Source organism: Ceratotherium simum, chromosome 9 (genome assembly GCF_057802395.1).
Source record: "Ceratotherium simum simum isolate JZ-2026a chromosome 9, ASM5780239v1, whole genome shotgun sequence".
NCBI lineage: Eukaryota > Metazoa > Chordata > Mammalia > Perissodactyla > Rhinocerotidae > Ceratotherium > Ceratotherium simum.
Window position 1 is genome coordinate 51,568,865 of NC_141908.1, and position 14,671 is coordinate 51,583,535.

General features: G+C 34.8%; 1 protein-coding gene across 3 annotated transcripts in view; it reads left to right on the forward strand.

The window, feature by feature from the left end:
- HAT1 (histone acetyltransferase 1) overlaps positions 1-14,671 on the forward strand; it is a 69,255-nt gene that overhangs the window by 12,627 nt on the left and 41,957 nt on the right. For all 3 annotated transcript variants that reach the window (XM_004428189.3, XM_087435394.1, XM_014785848.2), the window contains exon 3: positions 11,390-11,465. In XM_004428189.3, coding sequence (XP_004428246.1) covers positions 11,390-11,465 — 76 coding nt within the window. The remainder of the gene's footprint in view (positions 1-11,389; positions 11,466-14,671) is intronic.

Genomic DNA, 14,671 nt, shown 5'->3' on the forward strand with positions numbered 1-14,671 from the left:
TGAGAAATGGGATAGAGGAAGACACGGTGTGAAATTAGATAACTTTATTTTTACTTTTTAAAAAGTGATGTACAATTTACATGCAGTGAAATGTACACTTACTAAGTGTACGATTCAGTGAGGTTTGTGAATTTTCCCCCTCAAAATACTGCTTTTTTGGGTTTTAATATAAAACCTGGTTTTTGGGGGGTTGAGACATGCAGCAGACCTGGTGGATTACATTCCTCTTTGATTTGTTTTGTTTTTGAAACAATTGCAAATTTACAAAAAAAATTGAAAATATAATTACAAAGACCTTTTTTCCCCTGAACTATTTGAGAATGAATTGCTTACTTTGATGAACCATCACCACAAATACTTTAGTGTATATTTCCAATGAACAAGAACATTATCCTACATAACTAGAATATAACCATCAAAATTAGGAAATTAATATTGATATGTTATCACTATCTAATTCTTCAGACTCCGTTCATGTTTCCCCAGTTGTCCCCAAATGCCCTTTACAGCAAAGGGATCCAGTTCAGAATCAGGGCTGGCTTTTGGCTGCGTTGTCTCTTTTTTCCTTCACAGTAGAACAGTTGTCAGTCTTTTCTTGACTTTCATGACCTTGACACTTTTGAAGATCACAAGCTAGTTATTTTGTAGAATGTCCCTCAATATAGGTTTGTCTGATGTTTGCTCATGGTTTATTTTAGGTTATACATGTTTGGTAGGAATATCACAGAAGTGATACACAAATCTCACTGCACCCTATCAGTTTAAATTTCCAATTCTTTTATTTATTTCCTATTTTATTTAATGGATCATAACCTGTTACTGTCATTTATTTTGGTGCTCAAATTGTCCCTATCTTGGCCAGTGGGAGCCCAGTTCAAGCTTCTGTGTCTTTTTTACATGTCCTTCTCATTATTTGATTACTTCATTCTTGGATTACTTTCTGGAACAAGATGTTTCAGGCTTATCTGTTATCTCTGCCACAGCTCTGGAATCGGCCATTTCTCCAAGGAGCCCTGGTTTCTTTTAGTGGAAAGTGGTATTTCAAAGCCAAGATCTGCTAGGTGAACAGATGAACTCATTCCTGTTAGAGTGTTACTCTAATATTAACGAAAGCAGGCCTTCTCAGTGGCCAGAATTTTGCTCCTTCCCGTTCAATCCCTGATCCCTACAGGGTGATTACTGTTCTGAGTTCTGTCACCAAAATTAGTTTTGCCTGTCTTAAAACTTTATATGAATGTAGTTATATACTCTGTGATTGGCTTAGTTACATTCAGCATATTTTTGAGGTATGTCTTATTGTTGCTTGAGACAGTAGTTCATTCCTTTTTTTTGCTGAATACTGTTCCATTTTGGATACATCACTATTCACCAGTTAATAGACATTTCGATTGTTTCAAGTTTTTGGCTGTTATAGATAACTCGAAGAATGTTCTTGTACAAGTCTTTTTGTGGACGTATGATTTTAGTTTGGATAAATTCCTAAAAGTGGATTTGCTAGGTCATAGTGTAGGTATATGTTTAGCTTTTGTGTGTGTGTGTGTGTGTGTGTGTGTGTGTGTGTGTAAGAAAGACCAGCCCTGAGCTAACATCCGATGCCAATCCTCGTCTTTTTTGCTGAGAAAGATTGGCCCTTGGCTAACATCTGCGCCCATCTTCCTCTACTTTATATGGGACATCGCCACAGCATGGCTTGACAAGCGGTGCGTTGGTGCGTGCCCGGGATCCGCACCTGCAGGCCCTGGGCTGCCAAAGTGGAGTGCATGCACTTAACTGCTGTGCCACCTGGCTGGCCCTACGTGTTTAGCTTTATAAGATACTGGCCAGACTGATTTCCATATTACTTTTATACCCTCACCAGCAATGTATTGGAATTCTGGTTACTCCACATCCTCATGAACATTTGGTGTTGTCAATTTTTAAAATTTTAGGCATTTTAATGGGTGTGTAGTCGTATCTCATTGTGGTTTTAAGTAGCCTTTCTCTGATGACTGATGAGATGAAGCATTTTTTTTTCATGTGCTTAGTGACCGTTTGTATATCTCCTTTTGTGGATTGCCTGTTCAGATCTCTTGCCCATTTTTTAATTGGTTTGTGTCTATCTGTTATTGTGTTGTAGGTGTTCTTTATACATTCTGGATATGAGTCCTTTGTGCTGCATATATGTATTGGGCATATTTTCCTCTCAGTCTGTGGCTTGCCAGTTCATATTCTAAACAATGTCTTTTGATAAGCAGAAGTTTTTAGTTTTGATGAAGGCCAATTTATTAATTTTTTTCATTTATATTAGTGTTTCCTGGTTCCTGCCTAAAATCTTTGTCTAGCCCAAGGAAATCGTGAAGCTCTTCTCTTGTATTTTCTTTTGGAAGCTTTATAGTGTTAGCTTTTTACAATTAGATCTGTGGTTTATCTCAAATTTTTTTGTGTGTATGGTATAAGGAAGGGGGTCAAACTTTGTTCCACAGGGATCTTCATTTGTTCCAATACCATTTGCGTGAATGCTTTGATGCCTTTGACAAAAATAAATTTACGTTATACGTGTAGATCTATATCTGGACTCTGTTCTCATCTGTTGATTTGTCTTTCCTTCTGTGGATATCATCCTGTCTTGATTAGTGTAACTTTATAGTGGGTCTTGTAACCAGGTAGTGTGAGTCCTCTGTATTTGCTGTTTTTCGAGATACACTGTTCTTGACTTTTTCATTTCCATTTCCATTTTAGAATTAGGTTGTTAATTTCTATGAGAAAAAGTTCTGGGATTTTAATTGAGATTATACTGAATCTATAAATGAATGTGGGGAAAATTGCTGTATTAATAATATTGAGCCTTTCAATCTGTGCACATGGCATATGTCTGTATTTATTTAGTTCTTCTAGAAGTATTTCAAGTTTTCAGTCTTGCATGTATTTTTAAAAATTTATCTCTGTGTATTTCTGTATGTTTTGGTTTTTGATGCTGTTGAAATGGTATGATTTTAAAATTTCTTTTTCCAGTTGTTTGTTTCGTGTGTGTGTGTGTGTGTAATTGCAGTTTGTACAATTGTACCCTGTAACCTTGCTAAAGTCAATTATTTTAGCAGTTTTTTTGAAAATGTAGATTCCTCAGGCTTTTCTACATACACAATCATTACCTATTAATGAAGGCAGTTTTAGTTCTTCTTTTCCAGTCTGTATGCCTTATGTTTCATTTTCTTGCCTTATTGAACTGGCTAGGACCTCTATTATAATGTTGAATGGAAGTGGTGGAGCAGACGTCCTTGCCTTATTCCCAGTTTAAATATTGAGCCTTTCACCATTAAGTATGATGTTAAGTGTGGGTATTTCATATGTCCCCTTTATCAGGTTGAAGTGGTTTCTTTCCATTCCTAGTTTGGTAAGAATTTTTATCATGAATGAGTGTTGCATTCTGACTGATTCTTTTTCTCAATTCATGGAGATGATCATATGATTTTTCTTTTTTAATTCTGTTAATGTGGTGAGTTACATTGATGGATTTTTAAGTATTAAATCAATATTACATGCCAAATATTATCCTTTTTCTACCTTCCTGGATTCTGCTTGGTAATATTTTGCTAAGACTTGTTGCATCTTTGTTCGTGAGATAGAGTGATTTCTTTTATATGTCTTAGATTTTAGTATCAGGTTTTGCTGGCCTCATAAAATGAATTGGGAACTGTATCTTCTCCATTTTCTGAAAGAGTTTGCGTTAAGATTGGTATTATTCTTTCTTTAAATGTTCAATAGAATTTACCAGTGAAGCTTTGTGTGCCTTGAGTTTTCTTTGTCACAAGGTTTTTAACTACAACTCTAATTAATAGATTTAGTACTACTCTGATTTTCTGTTTCTTCTTGTGTCAGTTTTGGTAATTTTTGTCTTTTAAGGAATTTGTCCATTTCATCTAACTTTCTTGGCAGATTGTTGTTCATAATATTCCCGCATTACCCTTTTAATAACTGTAGAATCCATAATCCCTTCTTGAGGATATTGGTAAATTATGAAACTGATAATTTGTGTTTTCTCTCTTTTTTTCTTGATTAGTCTGCCTATGAGTTTATCAAGCTCACTGGTCGTTTTAGTAATTGCTTTTTTCCATTTGTCTATTTTTTATTTCTCACTCTTATTCTTTATAATTTTCTTTATTATTCTTAGTTTAATTTGCTCTTTTTAAAAAATCTCCCTTCCTAAGGTAGATGCTTATATAATTAATTTTAAACTTCCCTTTTCTTGTTTATGTCTTGTTAATGTTTAAGGCTAAACATTAGCCTTAAAATTAAAAATTTATCTCTATGCTGGCCTGGTGGCATAGCAGTTAAGTTCGCATGCTCCGCTTCGGTGGCCCGGGGTTTGCAGGTTTGGATCCCGGGCATGGACCTACGCACCACTTACAAGCCATGCTGTGGCAGGCGTCCCACATAAAGTAGAGGAAGATGGGCACGGATGTTAGCCCAGGGCCAATCTTCCTCAGCAAAAAGAGGAGGATTGGCAATGGATGTTAGCTCAGGGCTAATCTTCCTCACACACACAAAAAATAAAATACTGATGAACAAAGAAAAATAAAAAAAATCTCAATCTTGATTTACTTGTATCCTGCCAGTTGTGTTTTGTTGTATTTTGATTGTTTAATTGAAAATATTTTGTAATTTCCTTTGTCATTTCTTCTTTGATATATGGGTTATATAGAAAAGCATTGCTTAATTTCCAGATATTTGGGGGTTTTTTAGCTATCTTATTCTTACTGATTTTTGATTTAATTTTACTGAGGTAAGATTATTTTAGTCCTTTTAAATTTGTTTTATAGCCCAGCATGTATTGTCTGTTTTGGTGAATGTCCCAGGTGCACTGGAAAATAATTTATATTCTGCAGTTTTGTATAGGGTTCTATAAATGTCAGTTGGCTTAATAGTGTTGTTCAAGTCTTCTGTATTTTTGCTGATTTCTGTCTACTTATCCTATCAGTTAGAACAATTGAGAGAGGACTGTTGAAATCTTTAACTATAATTGTGAATTAGTCTGTTTCTTCAGTTGTCAATTTTTGCTTCATGTATTTTGAAGCTTTGATATTAGGTGCATACGGTAGACTGGTGTCGTCTTGATGAATTGACCCTTTAATCATAAAATATTCCCTCTCTGTCTCTGGTAAGAGATCTCTATCTCTGTCCCCTCTAACTCTTCATCTTGCCTTCTATTGATGTCTACTTTGTCAGATATGAATAATGCAATGAGAGTTTTTAACGATGGGAGAAATAATAGCATGTTTATAAACTGATGCATATGATCTGTCAGAGAAGGAAAAAATGATACAGGAGAGGAAGGGGAATATTTGTGGAGTGATATCCTTGAGAATATGAGAGGGGAAAAAGATCTTATTTTTCAGTGGAGGGATTAACCTTAGATAGGAGCATGGAGAATTTCCATACCATAACTAGAGAAAGACAGATTATTTGGGAAGCCTGCAATAAATTAGAAGATGTAGAGGTGGCAGTCTGTGCACGTTCTCTTCTGAATGCTTCTGTTTTCTAGGTGAAACAAGAAGCAAGGTAATCAGGGGAGAATGTGATTGTATAAGAAGATATTGGAGGAAATAGTCATCTTGTCAAGCAAGAGGGATGAGTGGACTTGAGAACTATGGTATGATTGTCAGTAGCACTAAGGGCCCACTTCAAGGTAGTACTCATTAATATAAAGTGAGGTCAACCACATCCAGATGCAAGGGTGTAGCAAAGAGTGGGCATATAGGCAGATTTAACTAATGTGGGGTTTTAGCAGGCTAGTATGACAAAGATTGGAGCAAAGGAGTTGAAGATGTTTACAAGGGAGTGATAATATTGATTGGCCATGGAATTCTGCACTGGAAAAGGAGGAAAGTGAAGATACAAAGGAAGGGAGGGACAGTGAAATTGTGTTCTAATCAATACATTGTAAGTTCTCGTGGGAGTTGAAGAATTGTTAGAATTGGAATATCACGGAGTGAGCTAGGAAGAGGTAGTGGTAAGAATGTACAGTGTTTGAAATAGAGATTAAAGAGTTTAAAGAGATTGATAATGATAAATAAGGGCTAAGGTATGTCATGGGAATAAGTGGCTAAGGTACAGTGAATACAAGATTCTTGGAGGAGAAATCAAGAAACTGAGAGGATGCTTGGTTGGAGATTAATTTTCATGAATTTTGAAGTCACCAAGATTTAACTCAGATGTGATGTTGGAAAGAGTGACAGTGAGCCAGGAGCTAAATTCTTCAAAGAATGAAGGAGATATATCATGCATGAGCTTCATGATGTATGAAGCTCCTGGTTGTTCTTAGGGTGTGGACAGAAAGACATTAGTCTGAAACCAGCAGTAAGGAGCAAGGGAGACACTTTGTCCCAGCAGTGTGAAGGCATGGAAGAGAAAGCAACCACTACTTGAGAGGGCTGTAAGAGAATCAGTGTCCTCGAGGGAGAGCCGTGTTTGTTCGTGAACTGTTAGAGCAAGAAGGTGTAGGAGAACATTCAAGGAAGAATTTGGGAATATGGAGAATTTTGATATAACTGACGTGTAAGTTTCACAGTGGTCACATCGAGATGGGGAGGGGTGGGAAATGGCACTAAATTAGTAGATTTAGGCGCCTGTATGGGGATGAGAATCCAGGTGATAAGGGATAACCTAGGAACTTAACTAAAGTTTACTGGAATAAGGAATATGATGAGATTAATTATGGTAGTCTCTAAGGTATATTGTAATGTTAAGCCCTATAATATTGAAGGCTGGTGGTGCTAATGGGAATGTTGCCAGGAGCATATTGGGCCCTGTCTTCACTCCTACATGTGAAAATAATGTAATTAAACTTATTTTTCAATTTATTATGGTCTGGAAAATAAGTATTGGCTAAAACACTAAGATTTCAGTTATTTAAATAACACAGGATTATGAGAAATTTAGCTATAATCCAGAATACAGTTAGATACTATGGGGAATATGTGGCAGCATCTCTGAAGCTATTTGAGAGCTGGAACCCATTTATATCTGCATTATGAGCACCTGTCAGTGGGTTGTATATGTGTTAAACGCTTAAGTATTCATTAAACAAACTTTAAAAATTGACTAAATTAATGTGCCTCAGTGATTTCTTGATTTTGTTTTTGGCTAATAAGACATATGTAGAATGTATCCTCTTTTATGCATCTTGTCCCTCCAAAAATTACAGAAGTGATTCTGAGAACTAGGAAATATAGGAACTATAAATAGGAGTGGAAACAGTAGGACATATATTCAAAAAGATTCATTGCAGGTCCTCTGCTCTATGTTGGCAGTAAGGTGCCATTTAGTATTTCAGGCCCTGATCTTCCATTTTTCTCCAAAGGTGTGAGTGACATAGGTTTTCTTGGAAAGAAAATTTTTAGTGCTTATTTTAAATTATTTCAGTTTTTTATATTGTATATTTCTCTACTGGAATAATACATATTTTGCAGAAATTTTGGAAAGTGCAGAATATAAGAAATATAAAATTACTCATAATTCTGTCACCCAGAATAACTACTTCTGTATTATAATTTGAGATATTTCCTTCTACTTTTTTAAAATCATATATTCATTTATATTATTTCTTTTATAAAATTGAGGTCACAGTGTCATGTTCTGTTCACTTTAACTGCATTGTGAACAGTTTTCTGTCACCAAATATTTCTCAATAACATGATGTTTAATGATTATATAAACACACTATTTGATGTTTATATAATTTATTTACTCATTCTCCTATTGCTTGACATTTGGGTTGCTTGTTTGCCTTCTTGCTTCACTGACATAACTGCATTGTAAAGACTTAATATTTAATGTTTGTGATATGCAAGAGAGAGTTTGCACTTTGTACATGTTCTTGTGTACAAGTCAGATTGATTCAGCCTTAAAGCTGCTACTTACCAACTTTGCAACCTTGAGCAAATTAGTCTTTTTTGCATTATCCATCTATAAAATGGAAGTAATAATGGTACCTACCTTCTACAGATCTTGTGGGGATTAATTACAATAATGTTTATAAAATCCTTGGCAAATTGGCACACAGTAAATGTTGAAGTGACAAGTAATAATGTTGTTAATAGCATATTATTATTTTGTGTGTGACTGCTCCTTTTAAGAGTATATCCAGTGTTGGCATACAACATTGTTCACACAAAAACTTGTACATGAATGTTCATAGCAGCATTATTCATAATAGCCCCAAAGTGGAAACATCCCAAATGTCCATTAACTGATGAATAAAATATGGTATATCCATACAGTAGAATATTATTTAGCCACAAAAAGGAATGAACTACTGGTACATGCTATAACATGGGTGAACTTTGAGAACATATTAAGTGAAAGAAGCCAGAAACAAAAGGCCACATATTATATGATTCCATTTATGTGAAATGTCCAGAATAGACAAATTTAGAGATCTGGTTTCATTTCTTTCATAGTAATTGCTACACTTGTATAAGTATTGAGGGTTTTTTTTTTTTTAATGAGAATAGAAACATTTATTCCTTATCTATTACAAAGACTGACCTCCATTCTTTGTGCCCCTAGCACCAATTGTTGGTTTCTTTTGTCTAGACCTAGGACTTTTAACCTTAAAAACCCTCTTTTGAGGAGATAACTTTTATTCTAATATCTATCAAGTGTAGTCCTTCGTATCTTCTTAGTGTGTAGCCCCAGGAGTTTTTGGGCAACTTTTTAGAAATCCGCCAAATGTGGTTGAAGGTTGTACAGTGAACATGTTTTCAGGTAATCTAATGACTGATATAAAAACTTCATTTATTGGTTATTAAAAGAACCCTTATAAAGTACATAGCATTGGTTTTAAAGAGTTTCTCTTGGACTCATATGTAAAATCTAATCAAATTAAAACAATAAATATTTATATATTTGCCTTAAGCTATGTGAGTTTTACTTCATTTTAACTAAGACTTATTACTTTGCTTTTTTTTTTTGCTTTTTTTAGTTCCTTTTTTCTGTGGACTAAATTCCATGCTAAAACAGTAAAACCTCACTAATTTGCCTGACAGGGACATTGGAAGAAGGCCAATCCAAATTATAGAAATAGTTATCATAAGTAGGCTCATGGTACTTTTCTTATTCATTAGTTGTCTTCAATTGTCTTTTTCTCTATCCTTCTCTCTTTATCATCACTACCAAAGCGCTATATATTATATTAGAAGCAGTAGTTTGAAATTAATTTTTTTTTTTTTTTGCTGTTGCCAATCTTCCTCTTTTTTGCTGAGGAAGATTCATCCTGAGCTAACATTTGTTGCCAATCTTCCTCTCTTTTGTTTGTGAGCTGCTGCCCCAGCATGGCCACCAGTAGACAAGTGGTGTATGTCTGCGCCTGGGAACTGAACCCGGGCTGCCGAAGCAGAGCACGCCAAACTTCACCACCAGGCCACTGGGGCTGGCCCTGAAACTTATTTTTAATAATTTCTAGAGACTTCCAAACATTTTTAAATATTAGAGATGCAGTAGTATGAATTTTTAGGTTAATGAATCTAGACATATTGGACTATTTTATTTTTTTATTATAAAATATCATAGACATACAAAAAATATAGAGCAAACTAATGGATATCTGTGATCCTGTCACTCAGTTTTTTTGAATCTTAACATTTTGCTGTATTTGCCCAGGGGTTTTTTCCTTTCAATTTTCATTATGAAAATTTGCAACCACATAGAAAAGTGGAGAGAACAGAACAATACTCACCTATATATCCAACACCTAGATTCAACAGTTAACAGTCTGCCACATTTGCTTTAATATGTGTGTATTTTTGCTGAATTATTTGAAAGTAGGTGTCTGAACATCATGACAGTTCCCTCATAGCACATGTCCTAATATATGAATATTCACATATATAACCATAATACTGTTATCACATCTAAGAAAATTAAAGGTAATTCTTTGACATCATATAATTTTCTGGTTTCCCTGGTTGTCCTTGAAAGTCTTCAATAGCTTTTTAAAAAAAATTATTTAAACCAGAATCCAATCAAGGGTCATGTATTGTATTTTGTTGTAATCTTTCTTTAATCTCTTTTAATTCAGAACAGTCCCTCCCCCCACCCCATGGAACTTTTTCCCCCTATGCCATTGATTTATTTGGAAGAGTAAAGTCATTGTGCAGAATTATTAGACAAATCTACATTCTGGATTTGTGTATTTCCTTTTGGTTGTATTTGACTTGTTGCCTTACCCTCTATATTTCTTGTAAATGGGAAGATATAAAGCTGGATTAGATCTAGGATAAGCATTTTTGGTGAGAAAACTTCATAGGTGATGCTGTATACATTATGTTGCTTTTTTTGTAATGCTGATATTATAATGTTGGTCTGTCTCACAATGAGTGATGTCTAAGTTAGATCACTTGGAAACGTGGTGACTGCCAGATCTCTACGGTGAAAAGATATCTTTCCTTTTGTAAATCAGTAATCTGCTAGATGATACTTTGCACCCTGACCTGCTTTATGAGGACAGTGTTAGAAATTTTTCATGTACAACTTATCTTTCCATTCTTCAATTACTTAAGGATTTTTTTTGGTAAAGTTTTTCTTCATAAGATAAATTATATTGGGAAAATGTCTAATATCACTTTACTCACAGTAAATGCAAATAAAAATAGCAACAGGATACCCATTTTCATCTTAGATTGGTAGAAATTGAAGTTGAGGGTACAGAGTATTCTCAAGGATGTGGGAAACAAAGGAATTTAAGTAGCTGGCCGGTATATAAACTGTTATAATATTTTTAGAGGGCACTTAAGCAGTATTTATAAAAACATTTCAGTACTTTGACTCAGCATTTCTACTGCCAGGAATTTATCCTACTTGTAAAAGTACAGCAAGGTGTATATGAAGATGTCATTGCAGTGTTACTTTGAGTAGCAGAAAAAACCTAGGAACAACATAAATATCATCTTGCATCATAAAGAATGATGTGATGATATGGGCTTCATCACACTCAGATTATTCTTGTTCTTAGAATGTTTTTTATAGCATTCTGTTTTTGTTTCCTTGATGCTGTAGCTTTTCTTAACTCAAAGTGTCTTTTTTGGTTTTGTTTTCTTTTACTCTTTGCATTGTGTATAAACATACAGAAAAATAAAAACTAAATCAGATGCCTTTGTCATACCTAGTTTTCTAATTCTTAGAATAAGTAGGCTTTTGACACTGAAGCACTCAAAGTGATATTCTGATTTTCATTGTTCACTTGTCTCATGAGAATCCAGTATAAATCATATAATGGAAAAGTGCCATTTTAAGTAAGAAAAATGTTGCCTGTATCCTAGTTAAAGTGAAATTCTTAAAATGGAAATACCTGTCACCTTTTATATCTTTAATTTAATATCTTTAATATCTTGATATTTTTTATTCTTTTAAACAGTTCGTTTTCCTGAAGATCTTGAGAATGACATTAGAACTTTCTTTCCTGAATATACCCATCAACTCTTTGGGGATGAGTAAGTAATTTACTAAGATGTTCGCCAAATTAGTATGGCAAAAATAAAATTGATTTTTTGTTTTAAGGTTTAGAAATCAGACTTTATTTTCTTTACTATTAGTTTTTCATGTAATTTATTTTAAAATATTTATTAGAATAGCATATTTGACATTGAGACACTAATTTACTATATAATACTTGTCATTTAGTGCTATAGATACATTGTCTCATTTAATTCTCACAACAGTCTCAGCCATGGTATTATCATTTGTTATATTGTACATTGGTGGAATTGGATAATTGCCTAAGGACATATGAATGGCCAAAGTTCAGATTCAGGCAATCTGACTGCAGAGCCCATATTCATAACTACTACTTTTTTCTTCTTACCACTTCGCTGTGCTGCTTCTAGTACAGAATACACTCCCCTAAAGTTAGAAACCTCAAGTTGTTATTCTATGGCAAGTAAATAAGCAGGAGAAATTTATTTTTTAAAGCAGCTTTAAAGATATGTCCTGGGATATTCAGTGCAGTTCTTTAATTTGCTATACCTTCATTACATTTTTAGAATGGTCAGTTACCCTTTTTTTTTTTTTTTTTACTTTTGATTTTGAGAAAATTTTCAAATTTGCAGAACTTGCAAGAGTAGTACTCTATATGTATATCCTTTATTTAGATTCATCAAGTAACATTTAGCTATATTTGCTTTAATCATTCTCTCTTCTTATATAAATATATTGATATGTTGTTGTTGTTGAACCATTTGAAAGTATGTTGCAGATACGTCTTGATTCCTTACTTCTAAATTCTTTAGTATGTATTTCCTAAAAACATGGACAGTAACCATAGTAAAATGATCAAAACTCAGGAAATTTAACATTGATACAATACTATTTTCTAATATACAGTCCACATTTCAGATTTTGCCAGTCGATTGCCAATAATTCTTTTATAACAATTTTTCCCCATTCTGGATCCAATTTAGAATCACATACTGCATTTTGTTGTCATATCTCTTTAGTCACTTTTTATCTGAAACAGTTCCTCAGCCTTTCTTTGTTTTTCATGACATTGACATTTTTATAGAGTATAGGCTAGTTTTGTAAGCCTTCGTTTTGGATTAGTTTGATTGTTTCTTCATGGTTAAATTTAAATAATGCATGTTTTTGTTGTACCATGACAGAAGTTGTGTGTCCTTTTCAGTGTGTCGTATCAGAAAGTCCATGATGTCAGTTTGTCCCACTGTTGGTTGTTAACTTGGGTCACTTAGTTTAGAGGTGTCTGCCAGGTTTCTCCACTATCAAGTTAACATTTTTCCCTTTGTTATTTATATGTAATCTGTGAGGAGATACTCTGAGACTGAAAATACCTTTTTTCCTATCAAACTTTCACCCAGTAGTTTTAAATCCATTAATGATTTTCACCTGAATTTGTGTTTTACTATGATTGTGAAATGGTGATTTTTCTAACTCTATCATAGCTTCTACATTTCGTAGTTGGCATTCTACTATAAGGAAGAGCTTCTCCCCCTTATGTATTTCTTTGTTTATATCAGAATAGACTCAAGGACTCTTTTTTAATTCAGTGTGTTATAATCCGACTCTGTTATTAATTTTGTGCTCAAATTATCTCAGATTCAGCAAGGGGCTACCCTTTCAAACTGGCTTTTGAATGAGCCCTTTTGATACATCATCATTTTGGGGGCACTTTACTTTCTCATACAGTAAGCTGTTCCAGATTCATCTTGTACTTTCTCTGCTAGTTCTGGAGTCAGCCATTTTCCCAAGGAACCCTGGTTTGTTGTAGAAGGGAAGGGTGTTTAGACATAGTTGACAGTTAAAATATTTCCCTGCATGGCTATTTTCCCTATGCCTTATTTCAACATTGTTGACATTTATTTAATGTGTTTTTAAATTGACAGATGTCTTTTCATGGAACAAATTTCCTGAGAATTTCTCATTATTAATGTATCAGATTAGGCATTTTATGTGCTTTTAAATATTAATAATTATATTTTATTATATATTGATTCATGCAAAATTTGAGCCTTTCATATTTTAAACAGGTTTTATTTTATTATAAAAATAAAAATGTTTTCTCTTTGGATTTATATCTTTTTTTTTTTTTAAGATTTTATTTATTTATTTTTTTCCCCCAAAGCCACAGTAGATAGTTGTATGTCATAGCTGCACATCCTTCTAGTTGCTGTATGTGGGATGCGGCCTCAGCATGGCCGGAGAAGTGGTGCGTCGGTGTGCACCCGGGATCCGAACCCGGGCCGCCAGTAGCGCAGCGCGCGCACTTAACCACTAAGCCACGGGGCCGGCCCTGGATTTATATCTTTAAGGAGCTATTTATTTTATTCTCTTCCTCTTACTGCTATTTGAAATCTCTTCCTGTGGTAATATCTTAGTAGGTAGGATCTAGTTTTACAGATACTGCTTCTTAATGGCATTTTGCACATTCATTTGTCTGTTTTGCTTCATTAAAAGTGGTGTGTTTGCATACCCCTCTTCTAAAGTAGACAGATGACAGTCACATCATGATAACCCTGTATCTTATGACCCAAGCATGACATTGGTCTTAATCGTAGTATCATTGCCACTCCTTTCTACTGCATGTAACTTTCATAGTTCTGGAATGGACACTGCTAATATTTTATTTTGGTGCCCTAGACAGAAATCTGGAAATGACAATGCTTCTTTGAAGCACTCTTCTTTCAGAATTCACTTTAAAAAATAAAAACAAAAAAAGCTCTATTGAGATATAATTTACCGTACAATTCATCTATTTAAAGTGTACAGGTGCCGGCCCGGTGGCACAAGCAGTTAAGTGCTCGCGCTCTGCTGCGGCGGCCCAGGGTTCACCGGTTTGGATCCTGGGCGTGCACCGACGCACTGCTTGGCAAGCCATGCTGTGGTGGCGTTCCATAAAAAGTGGAGGAAGATGGGCATGGATGTTAGCCCAGGGCCAGTCTTCCTCAGTAAAAAGAAGAGGGTTGGCAGATATTAGCTCAGGGCTGATATTCCTCACAAAAAGAAAACCTCAGGGGCCTGCCCAGTGGCGCAAGAGGTTAAGTGCGCGCACTCTGCTTCGGTTGCCCAGGGTTCGCAGGCCCAGATTCCATGCGTGCACTGACACACCGCTTGTCAAGCCATGCTGTGGCGGCATCCCATATAAAAAGTGGAGGAAGACGGGCACGGATATTAGCCCAGGGCTGATCTT